Here is a 19,986-nt window from a genome sequence, read left to right as displayed (position 1 = left end):
TTCCTTTACGTAATAGGGTGATTCTATCAATCATGTACGTAGGTAGGACCCTCCATTCTGATTGGTAGATCATGAATCAAAAAAAACCAATTTGCACCAGGCGCACTGCGCTTTCCCTTGCCCAGATCTTCGCCTTTCTAAGTCAAGTAATGGTGACCCGCCGAAGACTGGAGCCTCGTAACATGCTGACGAAGACCTCCGAACTGAGGGTTCGGTCAGTAGAGGGGACGACTTAGCCTCCCCGGAAGAAGAATAGCCCCGCTCTCTAGCCGACTGATCCCGTTGATCATATAACTGGGAGGGAACGTGTCACATTAGAGGTGAACGATCAGAGGTGTCCTCTAATCACCACGATGAGGCTGGTCCCTCTTTTAGTAGACTCCGCTATGAATGAAGAAATGAATGCCGGGCTCTTTCTTTCACTGCTAACCCCAAGAAGTTTCTGAATGCTGATCACTTCTTTGACGGCATCACCCCGAGCTTGTGGTCCTCCTTTGAGTGTGGGTTCAATTGGATGAATCTGTCAAGTCAAGGTCAACGTACGTAGCAGCAAGGATGGTGCATCGCCTATTTCTCGTTCTCGCTCGGGAGCCAAAACGAACACGCCTGCTACCTACTGTACTGGACCTTCGACCAGGCATTCTACCCTTGTCGAATCGGAACCAACCACCACTGCACTGCGCTCGAACAGTTGAGCGGCCGCCGGCCAGCAACTTCCGTGCACAGACATAGATTCATTCTTCGTACCTGGTCCAGCCTCACAACCCTTCGCGGGTTGGTAAGAAGTCAGTCTTGGTTCTTGGTTGGTAAGACGGAATTGGACAAAGAAAAGAGAGTGCTCGACCGGAACAACGGCCAACAAAGACCGTAATTACATAGATAACTGCTCCTCCCCTAACTGTTTTCAAGCGAACCGTACGGCGGCCGGAAAGAAAGACGACCTCACCTTCTCGTAGATGGTGTCAGTGAGAGCTACTGTAGTATCCCCCGTTGACCTTCTTTTGTAGATAGAATCTTCAATGAGTGGAAACAAGACCAGACTTGCTCCGCAGTACGAGCCTCATACAGAGCCGCGCCCCTTTGATATGATGAGAAGAAGAGGCGCGCGTTAGCGCCCTCTTTTCTTTTCCGCACCAATCCTTATTTACATTTACGACTCCATTTTTTTTTTGGGTGTATAGCTCAGTTGGTAGAGCATTGGGCTTTTAACCTAATGGTCGCAGGTTCAAGTCCTGCTATACCCAAACCTACCTTACACTCTACTATGAGTAAGGATGCGTAGTAGCGTTCAAAGATCACTCTTTGGTCGGGGTGAGGTAAGGAGTAGTATCAGAGTGGCTCGGTCATCGATAGGCCTCTCCTTATTCATTCTATAGGGCGGGGCTGCGGACCAACAATCCATAGTAGAGGGCTGGCTCATCAATCGAACACGGAGCGGAGCATCTGGGGCGGAGAGCAGCTTAGCAGCTGCTTAGCGAAGAGGCTGAGAGTTTTCAATAGCGAAATAGCTATTGTTATACCGCTCCGTGGGCTTCGCTCCCCTGACTCTAATAGGGAGCTTATAGATAAACAAATTGTACGCTCTGGCCCGACTAGAATCTAAGGATAAGCTGACTAGAGTCGGTTTTTGGGAACCAGTGCTCTTGAGGGCTAACTACTGGGCCAGATCGGAATGGTGGTCCGAGAAGCCTTACCGAAGAAACCAAACTCCCTTCTACTGACATTGAGCGAGCTGCAAGCAGCAAGCGGAGGCTTTGACGCCGTAGCGCGCTGGAGCTGCAAGCAGCTTCAAAAGAATGCCTGACGCTAGCGCCTTCCTTTGAAGCTGGCTGCTACTTACTAATAGGGCTAGGCTAGCGCGCTTGCGTTTTCCGCAGGCTGCTAGTTGCGCTAGCGCCCTTACTCATAGGGCTCTTCTTCTGTTCTACGAATCGTAAGATCTCAAAATCGAAGAACGAGCTAGGGTGACGAAAAGAGAGAAGCGTTATGACTCGATGACTAAGCGTGATGATTAGAGACTCCATTGATTATAATTGGGGTAGTGGCTCCATACTTTATGGGAATTTTGAAAAGGGTTGGGCTAGCACTTAGCTTAGCTTAGATAGTGTGAGGGTGAGGGCGAGGCGAGCTCGGCCAAGAGCTGTTGAATACAGTCTTATTCAATCATTTGAGAACCGAATGAGCAGTAGATGAGTTTATAACAGAACAAAGAAGCCATCTCATCTAACCTTCTGTTCAGCCAAGAGAGGAATCAATAATAGGTGGTTTCATTAGAAGCCAGGGCGCGGAGCCCGCTACGCTCAGTCAAGTAACGAGGAAAAGCAAAATGGAATGAATGTCAGAAGCGACTGATGAGTGAGAGCGCTACGAAGAGCAAGTGGTTTCTCAACACTTCTAATAATATGCCCCCAGAAAAAACGACGGCCGAGCGCGTAGAGCAACAAGTTCTTGCGGGCAGGAGTTTCAAAAAAATGAACTTCGTACAGAGCATCTCGGAGGAAGATGAGCAATTGGAGCGGAAAAACAAAGATTTTGTCCATTTACCACCGATCCACAATAATACCTTTGTTACCGTGACGGATGCTAGGGGGAATAAAAAAACTGGGGCCTCCGCAGGTTGTTTGGAGGAAATCAAAGGGGGGTCTCGTCTTTCTCGGTATGCTGCTGGAGCAACTGCAGAACATGTCGGGCGATCCGCCAGAAAGATGGGGATGAAGTCGGTTGTAATGAAAGTGAAAGGATCTACTTATTTCAGGAAAAAGAAAGCAGTGATCTTGAGCTGGAGAGAAGGTTATACCTTTGCTGAGTGTAAGCGAAGTGAAGGAGTAGGAGATCAATCTAAAATTATGTACATCCACGATGTGACCCAACTTCCACATAATGGATGCCGACTCCCCAGGAAACGTCGTGTTCAAATAGTTCCAACAATGAAGTTCTCCATTTTCACTTGACAACAATTCCGGAAAAAACATACATACATATTCTATTATATTCATAGGCTCGGAGGGAAGTGGGAGGGAGCCCTATTCGTAAGGGCGCTAGCGGCGGGGTTCGATAAAGTTAAGGCGCGCGTTAGCGCCCTCTTTTTAAGGCTAATAAGGGCGTTTAGGGGCGCTAATAGGGGCCCTCGCGCGCCCTTATTAGTATAGTACGTGAGAGGGGCGCCACTTATAGCACTTTAAAGAAGCCCCCTAAACGCCCTTATTAGGTTAGTATGCTGAAAAACGGAATAACGTTGCGCCCCTAAACGCCCTTATTAGTATGTATTTGAAGCTGGGCTCGCCGAGCATTTGTATGGTCTGGAGAGGCTTACTTGTATTATAGTTTAGGTGCTTTACTTTATCTGTCTTTGGCTTTGGTTTCATCGCTTGTGGTTTCGTCTGGTTCAATAATACCGCTTATCCTAGTGAGTTTGACGGGCCTACTGGGCCAGAAGCTTCTCAAGCTCAAGCATTTACTTTTCTAGTTAGAGACCAACGTCTTGGGGCTAACGTGGGATCCGCTCAAGGACCTACTGGTTTAGGTAAATATCTCAAAGTTCCCCAGGTCATTTTTTTGAGGAGAAACTATGCGCTTTTCAAAAATGGTCGGAAAAAATGCACCGGGTTTCAATTCGGGCTGGTTTTGATGCAAAAAAGACAAAACGGGATTGGATTTCCACTCATAAGGAAGGAAGGTTAGATACCTTTGACAACCGGGTGGGTTGTCTTTTTGGTTGAAATGGGATGGTGTTCAAACTCCCGAGATGCAGTCTAGACTGCGGGCCCTCCCCTTTCTGACTGGACTGACTCGGGGAAGGGTCAATTTGACCTCCTCCGGAGCATGCTTCACAGCCACTCATTCGTCCTGACCAAACAGTAGAATCTATCTCTCAGCGATTCCTTTCTCCGCTAATAACCCCTTCCCAACCAGCCCGCCCGATCGATCTTGGTTGATCGGCTAATTTTTTTGTTGGGGTGAATCTGGTCCGAAGTTGTCGGAACGAATCGTTTGCTTTATCGAACAAAGCTTTATTAGGGGGTCTTGGTTGGCCCCCTATTTTCAACCATTACAGCTGGCGTCGACCAGCTTTGCGATACGGACGGACACGAATAAGAACGCAGGCAGCGGAAATGCAAAAGAGAAGAGCAAAGATTCCCGACCCAGAGCATGTTATTGACTCCACCACAAATCTGTTGAATGAAGGTAGCTTGCTTACTCTCAGCCACTAGTTAGAAGGAAATCCCTTGACTTCGCTTATGCTCAGTCAAGTGAGGCGGGCTAAGATTCCATTCGAAGTCACGTAACAGGATTCGATTATGCACCATCTTCAAAAGCGGGATCCGGAGCTTTTCGAGAAAAGGTCCCATCCTTCAATATCATGATTGGGTCGACCAGGCCAGATCATGAGTGAAATATCATGATCGGGTCGACCAGGTCAGGCCCGATCATGAGTGAATAGAAAATCGAAAACGTACATTGCAGTTCCAGCGGAAATACTTGGAATAATTCTACCACTTCTACTAGGAGTAGCCTTTTTAGTGCTAGCTGAACGTAAAGTCATGGCTTTTGTGCAACGTCGAAAGGGTCCTGATGTAGTGGGATCGTTCGGATTGTTACAACCTCTAGCAGATGGTTCGAAATTGATTCTAAAAGAACCTATTTCACCAAGTAGTGCTAATTTCTCCCTTTTTAGAATGGCTCCAGTGGCTACATTTATGTTAAGTCTGGTCGCTCGGGCCGTTGTACCTTTTGATTATGGTATGGTATTGTCAGATCCGAACATAGGGCTACTTTATTTGTTTGCCATATCTTCGCTAGGTGTTTATGGAATTATTACAGCAGGTCGGTCTAGTAATTAGGGGGGCGGCCGTTCGGTCGCCTATGATACTAGGACCAATGGGTCAAAAATGGGTTTGTGCCGCAGGTGTTGAACGATCTACTCTACACAGGTGTGGGCTTACAGGGCTAGGGCTCATAAACCCTTTCTTTCATTCATCAATAGGGCACTTTTCCGGGCCGGGCCTTGATTCAGTGAAGGGAAGTGGAAGTCATAAAAAAGAGATGTTTCTCTTCGCACCTCAGATCAAGAGGAAAGGTAGCTTGTCAAGCTGGCCTATATAGATATATAGCTGTCTTTTAACCGGCTGTTCTTCTTTGTCAACGCTACTAAGGCGACCGGTTAGGGAGCGCCTACTTGACTTATGAAAGATAATGAGAATGGGTTATTCAAAAAGGAAAAGGTGCTACTTAGCCCTACATTAGTAGAAGTCCGCGGCTGAGTTAGCCTAGCCTACCCTACTATATAGTCCAGTAGTATAGTATAGTAGGCGAGCGAGTTAGCGAAGACGCTTAGGCTAATAGATAAGAGAGCGTCGGTGCGTAGCCTTCATTCTACTACGCTACGCAAAGGTTACGAAGTCACTTAGCTCGACGTTAGGAGAGTCAAGGGGGAACACCCTACATAGAAGAACCGCTGACTTTCTAAGGTATAACCTTTCGCTCCCCTACTGAAAAGGGGCAAAGCCGCTTCGCACCCCTGACTCTACTCTAATAGGCTTACTAATAGGGGGCTACTTAAGATTCAATTCAAAAGGCGCTACTTAGTTTCGCAACTTTGTAATTCGAAGTCAACTCTAAGTAGGGCGAACAGCCCCCTGCGAATCCGTAAATCTGAGGAGCATGCCGCAAAAAAAAAAGGATGGTCCCCTATGCATTTCATTCTTTCCGGAACGGAAAAAAAAAGAAGTACCTTACCCCCCATCATGGTGAACCTCTCCTTGTGATCGGGATGAGGTAGATGCCTCCCAGCCGGGGGGCGGATCGAATCGGAGTTTCCTTAGGTAGCCACCGACCTACAGTTATCCTTAAACTTCCGTGCTTGGTGGAGAAGAAGCGAACAAAGGTACGCTCGCTTGCTGTCTTGTTCTCTGCCGCGGACTGGGATCGCTCGCCAGCTAGGTCAGATTGGAGCAACATTGTATGAGAACATATTACCCATCTTCGGGGACAAGGGGCGGAACGACCTCTCGATCTACTTACTGCAGCCCAGGACGGGCGTCGTCATCTAGGCGTTCCCTGTTGCTCCGATCTCCCCTACGCCTAGGACGTTGTCTGGGCCAAGAGCCATAGTTAGTTGCTGTTTCCATTTTTTTTGTTTTTTTCTCGTTGTTGATACCGGCAAGACCCAGCCAGATGATGTCTGCTGGTTGGTAGTGAGAGGACTCTTAGTACCCGCATACCCAAAAGGGGGCGCTGGTTAAAAAACAAGAATTTGCTTTTGTTTCTTGCTCTCCCTTAGCAGCGGGAAAGGAGTCTATCTATCTGCCTAGCTTTGGTAGATTTCCCCCAACGCAATCCACAAACTGAAATTCCACGAATCCCTTGGTGGATAAGTCCGACGACTCAGCAGCAGTGCGGAATTGAGTTTCTCGTCCGGTGGATCTGATCTATAGTTAGGGGGCAATACATACCAAAAGGTTCGAAGAAGGAACGCGCATAAGAGTATATAACCAACCCACCCTTCTGTATAACCTATTCACATTAGTGAAGCGGCTGGATGCATAAGGGAAATGCACGTTTGTGAGACCTTAGTCGGGATGCATAGGGGAGTCAACCTACGAGCACGGAAGAACGTGGGTACCACTGACTGTGGTCAGATTCTTAGCCCTGTTGATGACTCCATCTAAAATACAATAGGGACAGCCGTTTCCGGCTGCTCGTTTCGTATCTTGAAGAAAGTAGGCCTGTCGCCCATCGACATGGCGGGTCAATAATAGCTATGCTATTGACCGACCTCCGCCCGATCCCGAATGCGGGCGGGATTAGATCGTGGTCGATGATACGGTCGAAAAGACCTGCGAGCGAGATGGTTGTTAATAGTACGTCACTCCCTATCATTGCCTTATGAGTTCTAACATCCGGCTACAATATTCAGGCGTACCGATGTCTACTAAACACCTACGGGCGGGTGCTCCGCAACAGCGGCAGTAGTGAACATTGCTACTAAAGAAGGGAGAGGGGAGCCTCTACCGCGGTTAGGTTCCCTCGCGACTCTAGTTTTTGGTATATGCGTTCCGGGAGTGTCCCATTCCCTGGAATCGTACTACCGGTTGTCCCACCTCGGAAAGAGAATATGAAAGAAATGCCGTATCTCTCTCAGATGGGAGTAAGGAGCCGCCCGAAGCATGTTCGATTGGAAAGTCTATCGCCAGCTGCATCTCCCACCTCGGACCCAGACGCCCTATCTTCTCGATCCCACATGCCGGCCCACGGCCGCCTATCAAATTAATGGGACGATCGACTGAACAACTTCTCAATACGACTCCTTCCTCTTTATCTGGGAGTCAGAGATTTGATTCTGTATTGGCATACCAATGGTTTGGATTAGATGGCCCCATATCTCTTTCTGCGGATTCCTTACCTGCTTTTGGAAGTGGTCGGGCTACCTCTCTCTTCTCTGCCACCATCCCCCTCAAATATGGATAGGGGAGTCCTTTGCATGAAAAGTCAGAGGCTGGGGATCATTTGAACCTATCACCTGCCGTGGAGGAACCTGACTCTAAAGGGAAAGGAATTTCTCTCATTACAGCCCCCCGTCTGAGATAGATAAGGGCAGCCGGAGAGGGAACCATTCCTTCATGCGCACTACCCGACTCACTTCTTTCTGATTCCGCAAGCCCCTTCCAAATTTGAATTGAGAAATCAATGTTGGGGTTCCGACGCATCCGAACGGACCCCTCTAAGTGTATACGAGACTGATGGGTGGGGATTTCATCGATGACTCGAATCGCCCCTATCAATATGTGAGGTCTTAACAGAACCTTCGCTTGCCGAGAAGAGATAGCCCAAGCCGATAAGGGAATAGTCGAATGTCCACCCCTACCCTCTCCTCTCCTACTTCTCTCGAATCTCCTCTAGGATTGCCAGTACCCGATTCCCCACCACCCCTTAAAGCCGATGATGAAGGCGACTGGAAGGAGGACCTACCTGCCTGAAAAAATGATTCTATTCCCTAGTGAGCATTCCCACCCGAACCTGGACCAGGCCCGGCAAACGGATTGAGGAGGAGATCTTCAATCAGAACAGGAAGTTCTTCCTATCCGAAAAGTCTATCTAGAAAGGGGTAGCTTAAGTATATCAGGCTCCCTTGCAGTGGAAAGAGCAAGAAGAAAAGGATTAGATGGATGGAGGAGCATTAAACATCTATCTATCTTAAGCATGGTTGAGCATAGCCGGTAGAAGCATTGGTGAACTCGGCTTACTAATAGGGGCCCCTATTAGTCAAAGGATACGGGAAGTGATGGTGTTTTTGGGGGCTCCGGAGAACGGGGTGGAGAGACCAATGTCAGAGTCGTCTTCGGGGGCGAGAAGCATATCTATCCAATTAGAGTACACATCTAACGGTTCGCTCGACTCACTTAGGTTGTCGTTTTGTCAAACATCAGGTGGCGCATATCCAAAACCGAGCCGGCTAGTCTTAACCGGTACTACAACAGGCTGGGGAACACCTTGCTCTGATCTACCCAACCCACGGCCGTGAGAATTCATATTTCGCATTGTTCGACTCGCTACGGGATAGCGAGATTCTCCATGTGTTGAGGGAAAGGCATCTTCACGAACGGGAGGTTCGGGATGGGGATGGGGATGTGGATAAAGCCGGCAGAATGAAATGTTGGCCCTTCACTTGCCTTAGGTGGTGGGATGAGAGGTGGAGACTGAAAAGGCTTATCGGATGGGGAAGAAAGTCAACTTACTCAGAGGGGCGGCGTGATAGGGGGATAGACGATGAGGTTCCTTCTTCTCCAACTTCTTGTCCACCCCTCCCTCCGGTATCCGCTGCCCGACCTTTATTGTTCGTTCGCTCCTGCCCTATTAGTAAGTTGTCCCCTCCCGGATGGTCGAGTTCACAAATGACCTTGCTTCAGTCTGCCCTTATAGTGAAGGGGCCGGTGAGGGAAATCCCGGCAAAACGGTAAATCAAACCTCATGATCGGGCGGTTCAAAGGGCTTGTCCTTCCGGCCCGCAACAAACACTCGCTCGGAAAAGGGCTGGCTAGTTCTGTCATCCGAGCTCGAAAGCGTTTGTGTGGATTTTATAAATGAAAGCGCACGTGAGGCAATTCCGTGTCGTGAGGGCCCACTGGGGGCACCAGAGCTTGTCATAACTCGCCCTGGGGAAAGCATGCAGCTATCTATAGTGTGTTCTCGTGTTGCGATGAGCTCTCCCCTCGACCGGGAAGGAGCGGAAGCAGAAGTAGAAGCAGGGGACCCGCCATTGTCAGATGCCGACGAGCTGCATTTGGCTGCCTTTCTAGCCTACTGGCTCAGCAGATTTGTTTTGCCCGGGGGTCGGGGTCATTCTGTTCGTCCTAGCACTTTTCTCATGGCCAGCCTCATGGCGACGGGGGATCGCGTCAGTCTTGCTCCTCCCGTGTTGGCCAGTCTCTAGTCTGGTCTGACGAAAATAGCGTCAAACCCTGCGGGGCCTGGGAAGTTAGGTACCACATTCCCCATCCACTATCTTTTTGCGTGGATCGCTGTGTACTTCCCTTGCTCTTCTCATAGGACAGATCCGAAACCTGGGGCCCCTCTCATGACCAAGTATACAGAGCAATTTGCCGGGCTCTACTACGATAGACAGTCAAGGATTCTTTTCCGCGATCATACGTACTTGCCCCCCCTTAGACCCCCGAATTGGCGTTTGCCCCTGGGAGTCTTCGGGAAATGGTGGAGCTGACCAATGATGGCAAGCTGCCAGTGGAAGATCTTGAGTTTCTGATATCCATCCGGTCTTCTGGTATGATAACATTTCGCCAGAGCTACGTCCATACGGTGGAGGTCCCTCGCTCGAGAATTTTGCTTTGATCCAGAGCGGAGAACCGATGCGCGCCGCTCGAGCCTGCGGGATGCGGACTTGGTGAACTATTGGAACTGGCTGTTAGAGAGTCACACCGGTGCTAAGTTCATTATTCCTCCTCTTAACCACCGGGGGCACACATTGTATGAATGGGTAGACTGGTGGTCCAAGAAGGTAGCGGCCCACTTGTTGAGTCTGGGGATAGAGCAACTGGCAGCGAGTTCTCATAATCCGAACCAGACCAAGATGGCCGAAGCTGAGAGGGAGAGGGTGGCAGATCCCGACTACCCGATCCGGGAATCTCAAAAGGGACGAGGGAGAAAGAGTTTGAAGACGAAGGAAACTTCCCCTCGCGAGGAGTCTCGACAAGCTTATTCTCCTCCTCACCAGGAGCCGATTCTTGAGGCTTCCCGAGTTGGAGACTCTATTCCTGCAACAGCTGCCGTTGGAAACGAGGGCCCTCGCGCGGAAGAACAAGTGCGGGAGGACTCTCCGGAAGAGGAATCCAGCGGTCCCCGCCATTGGAAGAGGACTAAGCGGCCGTCCTCCACTGCCCCTATCAGTCCCGCTCCGGTCAATAGTCAGACGACAAGGTTGACTCGTTCGAAGACCCGGGCACAGAAAACCGCCGTATCGGAGCCCTTAGAATTGATTGACGAAGATGAGGGGCTATATTCCGATGCAGAAGAGCAAGAGGGCCTCCACTGGGAAGATTACATTCTTTTTTTTGACTTGATTGGATTGCGTGCCAACTCGTATATCAACGACCCGAAAAGGCTAAAGACCTATTCATTTATGGACCTACGAGCTCCCAGCTAAAACTTTTCTTTGAATTTATAAAAAAGGTACTTCTTATCTATTCGATTGGAAAGAACTTCTCCGGGGTAGACGACCGCTACGATTTGTGGATATTTGAAAAAGAAAAGGAGCCTACGAGTCGAAGTAAAATTCGCAGATTTCTTATGTCGGCGACTCAAGAAGTCATAGAAGAACTTTCTCAAAGCCTCGTAGATATATTCGAGCTAAGCCAAATATTAGACGGCAAAGTCAGTACCCTTCCTTCACACTTTTCTAAGAGGGGAAAGGTTCCAATTATTTTTATCGCAGAGAAAATGCCCACCTACTTGAAAAGGGGTGGAACACTAAAAAATAGATTCTTGCAACTTCGAGTCTCCTCGGCGAATATGGACGAGCTCGAAGAAGGAAGGATCATAGCTACACTATTTTGATGTCTAAAAAGACGAATGATGCAGCTCATCAGAGCAGGCCAACCGCACATAGAACTATTCTACGACCAGGACAGCCCTATTATCACGCTGCCCGGAGAAAGAGAAGAAGAAAAAAATAAAAAATGGAAGCCATATTCATAGGAAGAAGAGGCCAGGTCGCACTAGGCAAAATAGTCAAAATGACCGACTGGAAAGACCGTCTTATACTAGAGACCAGAAAAGCCTAGGCACTATGGCACTCGACCTATACACCTTTGCTATCCTTCCCTTAAAGAAGAAAGAGGCGAGGAATATGGAAGGGGACGGCTTTTGGTCCGATCTTCAGAATGCTCACGAAAGCATTGAAGAAATTCGAATTTTCCCGGACGGCGCATCCGCCTGGGTATACCTGTTAAAAAGCGAGCACTTGCTCGACTACGAAACCTGGCCACTAGTAACTAAGATGAGAAAGTGGGAGGAAGATCCGAGTCAGGATCAGGGGGAAATAAAAAATATAGAGACCCAACTCAAGCTCTTTCAGGAGGATGATAGAGTTCGCGATCCATGGAGCCAAGACCCAAAACTAGGTCGACTCCTAGTGGATTCGGAATTTAGGCAAAGGTCTAGGCAAAGTGGCGACTTTGTGGAGGAGGTGACCGTAGGCAACATAAGCTTATATAAAGACGTCTGGGCAGGGTCCTGGGATAACTAATCCCATCATAAGAAGAAAGTCGGACCGAATTCGTATTCGATTATTGACTCCTTGTAGGGAAGGCACCGGATTTTTTAATTTTAGTCTACTATCAGTTCGAACTTACTTCAAAGGGGGGACTGAGAACTCCAACAGGGAGTAACTACTTATCGAAGTCTCCCACAACCTCTTGTGCTTTAATTGATCGAAATGAGCTCTCTCGGGAATAGGCTGGTCTAGGTAGACCCCTGGATGTAGCCCTTGTAAGTCATATGTGAAGAAAGGGCGAACCAGGTAAAAAGAAAGTAACGATTCTGATAAGGGTGGTCTACGATCAGGTAGCTCGACCATCTGGTCCCTTTGAAAGCCGCTCTTTACATGAGCAACTGAAAGCAAGCGCACCTTCCCGAAAATGTGATCTCTGTCTCAGACTTTCTTTCATTCCTTCTTTCTTGAATCTGCTTAGTTCTCATGGCTGATCCCGGGCCTCGTCCTGGGCGTGAAGAATCCTAAACTCAGCCTCCTCGCCCTAGTCGCACTTGCTCCCTTGGCTAGGCTGGAAATGATAGATGTCAAGCCCGAGCCCTTAAAGTTAAAGTGCCCTCGGTCTAGACAAAAATTTCCATTGAGCGTGTTCTGCTTCGGGGATCCTGTTGATAGCACTCGAATATGAGCTGCATCTGGAGTTCATTCTTGACTTGACTAAACAAGTAGCAGCGGGATTCTCCCCAAGGGAATATGAAGGCTTGGGTTCAGTGACTCGAAAGTAGCTTTACCTAAGGAACCAATACTGGCACAACTAAAACAGCTAGGGTTGGTGTGGTTAACGAATGAAAGAATAGGAGGAAGTGAGACCGGTGTTGCCCAATTTTTCTGTGCAGCGGGTTTTTGATGGGAGTCCGTCTGGGCGGATCTGCCCATTCCCGATCGCATCTGGTCAATCAAGAATAGATAATTAAGTATTCTTGTTATAAGATAAGATTTACTTATATAAGATAAGAAAGACAAGAGTTGTCAACAATTGACTCATCTACGGAATCGCATAAAGCAACCGGTCTACCCAAGCAATTGACTCTAGACCTAAGCAATTCTCCTCCACCAATTTGTACATCAATTTTTTTAAAAAGAGGATCTGTCGAGTTGGGAATGAAATTACTGTTGAAATAGATCCTGCTAGCCTCAACCAAAATGGCCTACATATCTAGTCCTTCGCCATCATCCTACTTGCGAGGACACTCAATCCGGAAACGAAAAGCACAAAAATACCAATCTTCGAGCACGCGCTGGGATGGGTAAGAAGAAGCGAAGATCCGGACCAGACTATGCTTCATGGCCCTTATTAATGAAGTACATGAGCAAAGAAGGTGAGTCCAACGTACCTTTGAATTTTCATTAGAAAGTCAAGCAAGCCCCCCACCAAGTCTTGTGAGTGAGCTCGTAAAATCAAGCATTCGTTTCGGAAAGGATGGAAAAAGATCTTGCTTCTGAGGGATGATCCACGAGTCAACCCCTTCAATTGGATATCTGAGGTTCCGGGTAAACCTAATCTTATATATATATATATATTTTTGGTGGAACAAAAAGAGCAACTCCTTCTAATGACTCTTGCAAGAATTATAAATCGTATCTTTTTTGATAAAAAAGTGTTTCACTCAAGTGCCTTCGCCTTTAGATTAGAAAAGATCGCAACGAACGCTCAAATAGCTCGGTGGGGCAGGGTAGGGCCGAGAAGCTCTTGCTTTGCGAACAGATTCACTTCGTTAAATAAACTTTCCAGGGCTTGGGTCATTCCGGCGTGGGGGATGTGATTGAAGCACCCAACAATGTCCGCTGATATCACTGTGTCGACGCGGCCCCAGCTCTCGACGGCACCGAAAAAGGTTTGCACACCGCGCCCCTGCCTAAATCCATGCGAACAGGGTTCAAACACATCCGCGAACAATTCATCCAGAATTGAAGCCAGTACATCCATCACCACAATTTCCCTTGGGTTCGGTACAGTTATAGGTCGCACCTTCCCTGGCTTCCCTGCTTTGGGGATGAACAGTCGACGCATTGCCGAGAATCGGAAGGTGCCGCAAACGATCGAGGTAATAAGCGTGTCACGGGCGATTGGCTCATACATAGGTGGCTTCCGGGACAGGAGTAGAAGTTAGTGCTTCCGTCCTTTCTCCCACGGGTTCTTGTGTGGTTATAGATAGAGGCGATAGAATCCGTTTGTATTTCTTCGTCGACATCCTCTTAATCACTGTCCTGTACAGTATCATGAAGGGGTGACTCTTCCGACTGTTTCAGGAACTACCGCACGCTCTTCTTCAACAGGAGGTTCCACCTCTCTCTCAGGAGCATCCTCCTGCTGGACTTCCCGGTTATTGGAGGTCTCTTGCTTTTCATGCCGTCGGGTCAAAGGGGGAGGAGCGAACCATGAAATCCTTGCCTCAAAAGATGTTTCTGAGGCGGATAGGAATGCTTAATCGCCATCTCTTTCTGGTGCAGTATGAGGTGAACTCTACTATCCATTTCATGGCCCAATCACTAATAGATCTCTTTCCGGAGAAGGAGGGGACCGGGGTTATCGTCGAACTGGAAAGATCATTTTTTAGGCTGATCTTCAATCCTTTTAACTCCTTTAGGGAAGCTTATGATCGTCTTCATTCCAATTAAGACTCCTTCTTCGGTTTGTGCCTGGCGATGAGGACATTAAAGAAAAAAAAAAAAAAGAATTGACATTAGAAGCGTCAGACACGAGCTCAGAATAAGCAAAGAACTCAGGCTAAGACCGCCCCATTACTGCACAACTGAACAGCTATTTTCTAAAATAGAATATGTAAGCGGCACTCCCATAAAGCTGAAATCGCACAGTCGCTTAGGATACGTCATAATAAAAGAATCCCAAAACTTACTAACATACTCTTTGACGTGATGATGCTGAGAGAAAGGACCGGAGAACGCTGGATACAAGGCGAGGAAAGGAAGGCCTAAAGAAAGAAGGAACCAGGGTGCACAACGAACGAGAAAGGTCAAGCTGCGACGCAAGGCAAGGAAGGGCGCGTTGGCGCGCGCACATAGGCAGAATTCAAGAAAGACACCTACTGGAAAGACCATCCTTCTCTCCAGCCGGGATTGAAGCCACCAACCAGAAGGGAAGGTTTCGATCAATCAAAGTCTGCTTACGAGATGAAGCATTCCAGTTGTAGTTTGATTTCCGAGTTCGCGCCTGTTGTTGCTTTTTTATTCGTTTTCTCTTTTCTTCAATGAATGGAAGACCTTTCTTCGTATGGTACCTATGATCGAGCTATTCCTACTCTTTCTTTACTGAAGAAAGCTAGCGATCGGAAGCCGTAAGCGTGGACATGCAACCTGTGTGGTTAAGCATCTAGCTAGCGTTCCGTTTCTTCTGAACCAGGATCAAAGTCAGATTTGGACTATGATAGACATGCAACCTGTGGTAGTTGCTATTCCCCCTGATCGGTAATCCCGCATATGCACTAGTATGGTCTTCACTATCGACTGGAAACTAGCTCATAAGAGTAAATTAAGAAGCAGACAAAGAGAGAGCCAGGGAAGACCGCTAGGCGTTAGCTCAAATTTTATGTTGTTAAACAGTAGGGTAGGAGAGGGACTCAGTTGGCGATAGATGCCATGTCCATGGCTGGCACACATAAGATGCCAGCACCTGACGATTCATCTCATCTCTTTATTTTATTTCCATGATCAGTAAGTAGAAAGGGAGCACTGAGGTTGTCGCCATGCAAACACCGTCTTTCTTAGAAAAGAAGATGATGTCCAGTAGAGCGGGGGGAGCCCCTTACTCTCATGCCGCGGCTTATGGGTAGTCTAAGATTCGTCCTTTGCTAGGGCGAGGTGACGGAAGACAGTTTGACCTATTTCATCGAAGAAGAGGGTTCTTTCCAGAACCACTAGGTCGCCTTGCATAAGTTGGAAAAAGATTCGTTCCATTGTGGGCTACATTCAATAAAAACTCGGTATCACCTAGGCGCTAAGCCCACAGAGGCTGGCAAAGGCTCGGGAGGTGAATCTATGTGCCGAGAGATCTTTGGGTTTCTTCCTAGACACTCCATCATCATGAGGAAGGGAGAAAAAGAGGTTTCGTGAGAATCTAACTCCCGAAAGATTTTGATTCTTTGATCATTACTATGTGAAAACATTGATTCTCTCTACGCAATCTTAGTGTGAGCAGTGGGCTCTCTATGCGCTCTTGTCTGGAGACTTGATTCTCTACCCGAAAGAAGAGGAGAAAGAAGATACGATCCACCAACAAGCCAAGGAAGAGAAAAAGAGAACCTGATCAAGATAGAAAGTCGACAAAGTTAGCTCAGTCAAATGTAAATCAGATATCCATAGGCATAGGCGTGCCACATTCTAGCGCTTAGCTACTGCGTATAAGCTTAAACCTGCTCTTACAAGAAAGTAAGTAATCTCACCGGGCATTCATCCAATGCTTACTTTTAGGCATAGCATTAGCCTATTTCCGCGAGTCAGAAACCCTGATCCGTGCGCTGATCCTTCTATAGTAGGAAGACAAGATCGCAAGGGAATCACTAGTTCCATGCCTTCTACTTAGGCAACCCGAATCCGCGTATACCTACTCTAGCAAGAGAGCAAACTACCAACGGATCCTTCCACTTCTGTAACAGAGGCTAAAAGGTGCGAACGAAGAAAGCTTGTTTGGGCTTTTAAAGGCTTCGCACCTACTTGTTGTGTCTCCCGTCATAAGACAGCCGGCCGATACGAGGGATTGACTTAGGCGCAATAGCCTGTTTGAATAGAATCGTAAACTAAACCGCTCTATCGCTACACCCGTGTTTGCCCGCTACACCTGATCTGTTTACTTACTTACTCTTACTTAGCTAACGCTACCTTTGTCAAACAGGAAACTTCCGATCTACTTCTGCCGGGTTGGTTGCTCGCTTCCAAAGCCCTAAGCAACAGGTCCCATACTGTCCTGTCCTGAACTAGAACTAGAACAGCTAACTCGGACTCAGGGGACACTTATTACTTGTTAGCTGCGGGTACGAACGTAGAGAGTTTGTTAGGTCCCATCCGGTCTACAAAAATAGAACTAGAACGCGAACTCGAACTACTGGCTTTACTTTACTTTAGCTACAGGGACAGTTTAACCGACCTAACAGCCAATAAACTACGGCTGGAATCAGGTTATCCTATTTATTTCCACTTCCTTATAGGCACCTCTAGAAAGCTTTGGAACGGCAGTTTCACTTACTTCGCCTGGACATTGGACCTTCTTCAAACTGGCCCTTGAACTTTAGAAAATTGTCTATTGGATAGAACGGAGAGAGCTCGTTGGGGGAGCTCTTTGCTAATCGAGGGCTTCACTTCCGATTTAGCTATTTCACTTCCCTGCTCTGGTTCAAAACTAGCTAGGCATCTTCCTCAGTCTCGTTAACCGATTCACTTTCACTCACCGTCTCGTTACCACGCTAGCTTGAATAGCCAGGCATTTACCTTGGAATGGCGGACTGAACACCAAACCTTCATTACATTACAAAGGGGCTCCCCTGTTTGCTTTCGCTTAGCCTTATCTTATAAGCCTTGTTGCTAGGATAATTCATAAAACCTTGCTTATCCTTCTGATGAGCAAGCTTTCCTCTAACTAAGTTAGACTGCCTCTTACGAGCAGGTAACCTACCTTCTAAACCATGCCCCACTAGACTTTCTTCTGAGCCAGCTTTTCACTCTTGGTTTTCGTATCATCTCATTGGACTTATTTCAAACAAACTCGTTACACTCGCACCTGACGGGAACGAAGAAAACTACATGGGGAGCACGCTTCCACCTGCAAGAACAGAGGGCCCAGACCAACCACAGACAGATGGAACCACACATACCAAATCTTGCAAAATGAAGTAGGGTAGCGAGCCACAGTGGCGACTGAACGATCGGAAACATAGCCAGGCAAACGTCCACTATGAACCCGCATCGAAGAATCAACATGATTCAAATCCAAAAACAAAAAATGACTACTACATAATCAACTGACGCACGCGCAAGACGCCAACAATCAGCTGAAGCATCAACAATGTCCCCATCCAACGAAAAAAAAAAGAAAAGAGAATGCATACGCACTTCAAAACTCCCTTAGGCAATAAGGAAGGGGAGCCTTACTAATAAGGCCCCTGTTTATGGATACTGAGAGCTTACTTACCTCACCCCAACATTAGTCATTAAGAAATCCTAAGGCGCAAGCAAGGAAGAGGAAGACTGCTACCATTCTAGATTCGACCATAGACCAAACGGCCACTGTCTGAAGGGACGGGGACCGCCGCCCGAAAAAGAAAGAAAAAGGCTTCAATGCCATGATGCCCATGCCGTACCAACAAGCACCCTTACTAGTAAAGGGAGCGCCTAGCGCGAAACTTGAGTTCTCAATAAGGGGCGCTCACGTTTTTTGGCTCCCTGTTACAACTATAGCACTCCTGATTTTGCTTTTAAAACTTCCTACTCCGAATACGAGGTAGCAGTTCTTGCTATGCTGCTGTATCCGACGTAGCCCCAGATACAATGCACCTACCAACCCCCCGTCGTCGTGATGGTGAACAGATGAACCTATGACCTAACCAATAGTACCCACTAATAGCATTAGGGAAGGGAGGAAAAAGGCACGAACCTCCCCCTACCGGACACTATACCTCGTAGGTACGAGAGGTAGAACCATCATAAGTCGGGACAGCAGCCGACGCAACGAATCCAGCCGCAGATTATTCAATTGGACTCCTTATTTACGTGGGAGCCATAAATGACAGTTTATTGCATCGAGCCCCAGGACATTAACATTCAGGATATATAAAAAGGTATATATGGTGGATAGGGAAAAACAACCCATAGAGTTCGTCTACCAAGGGTATGTCCATGCTCTTCGGATCCAAAGGCAGGTGGTAATCGAATCATTAATACTCTTTATTTATTTTACCTCTTTATCTATTCATTTTAAAAAAAGAAATCTAACAAATGGAATCCAGCTTTGACCGAGCTGGGCAAGGAAGGCGGGGAAAGGAAAAGAGGCTGCTTTCATCACATCAATAAGGGGCTTGCTTAGAAAAAGAGAGAAAAGTGACTCTCCATCGCCCCCAGCCCAGGTGGAACAGTCAAGGTTGAAGATCTCAAATGCTATTTCAAGGTGCGAGCCAGAGTGACCTTCGATACCATCTCGGGACCTCCTCCTTCATTTACGGTGGTCCCACTAAACAATGTCCGAAGAGAGAGCAATGGACTGGGAAATGGTTGAGATCACACTCATAACTTGCTTATTGGATCGTAGCGCGGCTAGGCCTTGATAAGGAGCAGAGAAAAATGAACTCCTAATTATTAAGAACTAGCCCAGGATGACCCTAGTTTTCTTTTCGGAGAATTTAATTCTACTTCTGCTTAATAGGGGCACAGGTTCTTTTTCGCTAACAAATTTCATTCTAAAGAAGAAAGTTTACGTTTAATATAGCTGGGAAATGCTACTATTTGGGCAAAAAAGGGAAGGAATAAGGTAAGGACTCAAAGGCCATTTGATTACTCTGGTAAAAACGGGTTATGCGCTAGAGACAGAAATAGGATATTTTTTCTAAAAGAAAAGAATCTCACTAGAGAAGGAAAGAGAACAGTCTCTTTCTTATGAGAGAAGGCTGATGGTAACGTAATCTCCTCGGAGGGAGCTATCTGGTGCCCCCAACTCAACAGAAGATGTATGCCAATTTCATGGCGGGGTACGTAGCCTGTCTTCAATGGTGAATGGCAGGTCGATCAACATTGCCTTTTTTCTAAGATTGAGAAGCCACATTTCTTTCTCTTTTGATTCAATCCGCCTTCTTGGATGATGGATTGCCATCCTTTCATTTCTCTGAAGGCTGAGTTACACTAAAAAAACCTTCTTCTGTCAAATGGAAAGGCTAGAATTCTCTCTAGGCAAAGCAACCTTCCTTAAAGCACTCACATTAGAAGTCTTCTCTCCAGGACTTTGCCTGGTGGAAATGGCAGGGCAATAGATTGACTTCCCACTAGTACTCCGCCCACAAAGGCATACGGCTAACTTTAAGAGATTCCCTCCATACAAATTCCACTACGCTGAGAGACATGCTAGCCCCTTTCTAGCTAACTATTCTAGCATTGCTTAAGCTACCTTACCACTAGACACCGGAGGCAAGTAGATGTGGAAGCCTCAGCTGGAGTTGCAAAGTCAGGTTGAGAGTGCAATCCCCGATTCTTCAATTGAAGAATCC

At 47.4% G+C, this 19,986-nt stretch overlaps 2 protein-coding genes and 1 non-coding gene across 3 annotated transcripts in view; 2 read left to right on the top strand and 1 right to left on the bottom strand.

Annotated features, from left to right (window-relative positions):
- LOC143866491 (uncharacterized) overlaps positions 1-17,699 on the bottom strand; it is a 19,917-nt gene extending 2,218 nt beyond the window's left edge. Inside the window, 5 exon segments of the mRNA XM_077375968.1 lie at positions 1-6,075; positions 6,158-6,234; positions 6,346-6,513; positions 14,187-14,375; positions 17,537-17,699. The exon segment at positions 1-6,075 is cut by the window's left edge and continues 2,218 nt beyond it. Of these exon segments, the coding sequence (XP_077232083.1) occupies positions 5,743-6,075; positions 6,158-6,234; positions 6,346-6,513; positions 14,187-14,375; positions 17,537-17,699 (930 nt within the window). The 3' untranslated portion in view covers positions 1-5,742.
- Positions 1,172-1,244, top strand: TRNAK-UUU (transfer RNA lysine (anticodon UUU)). Its single transcript has one exon. It is a non-coding gene; the product is annotated as a tRNA-Lys (tRNA).
- On the top strand, positions 1,232-3,090 carry LOC143866495 (small ribosomal subunit protein uS11m-like). The gene has a single exon (XM_077375972.1). It carries the CDS (start codon positions 2,352-2,354, stop codon positions 2,949-2,951), a length of 600 nt encoding a protein of 199 aa, XP_077232087.1. The 5' UTR covers positions 1,232-2,351; the 3' UTR covers positions 2,952-3,090.
- Positions 17,700-19,986: the final 2,287 nt, after the last annotated feature.

Source organism: Tasmannia lanceolata, unplaced genomic scaffold, assembly GCF_043159265.1.
Source record: "Tasmannia lanceolata isolate RefF3 unplaced genomic scaffold, GAP_Taslan_0.1 ptg000134l, whole genome shotgun sequence".
Lineage (NCBI taxonomy): Eukaryota > Viridiplantae > Streptophyta > Magnoliopsida > Canellales > Winteraceae > Tasmannia > Tasmannia lanceolata.
The sequence above is the reverse complement of the archived record's forward strand: the minus strand, read 5'-3'. Positions and strand labels throughout refer to the sequence as shown.

Excerpts from the sequence above, each read along its gene's own strand:
- LOC143866495 (XM_077375972.1), top strand. The coding sequence starts at position 2,352 with ATGAGTGAGAGCGCTACGAAGAGCAAGTGGTTTCTCAACACTTCTAAT.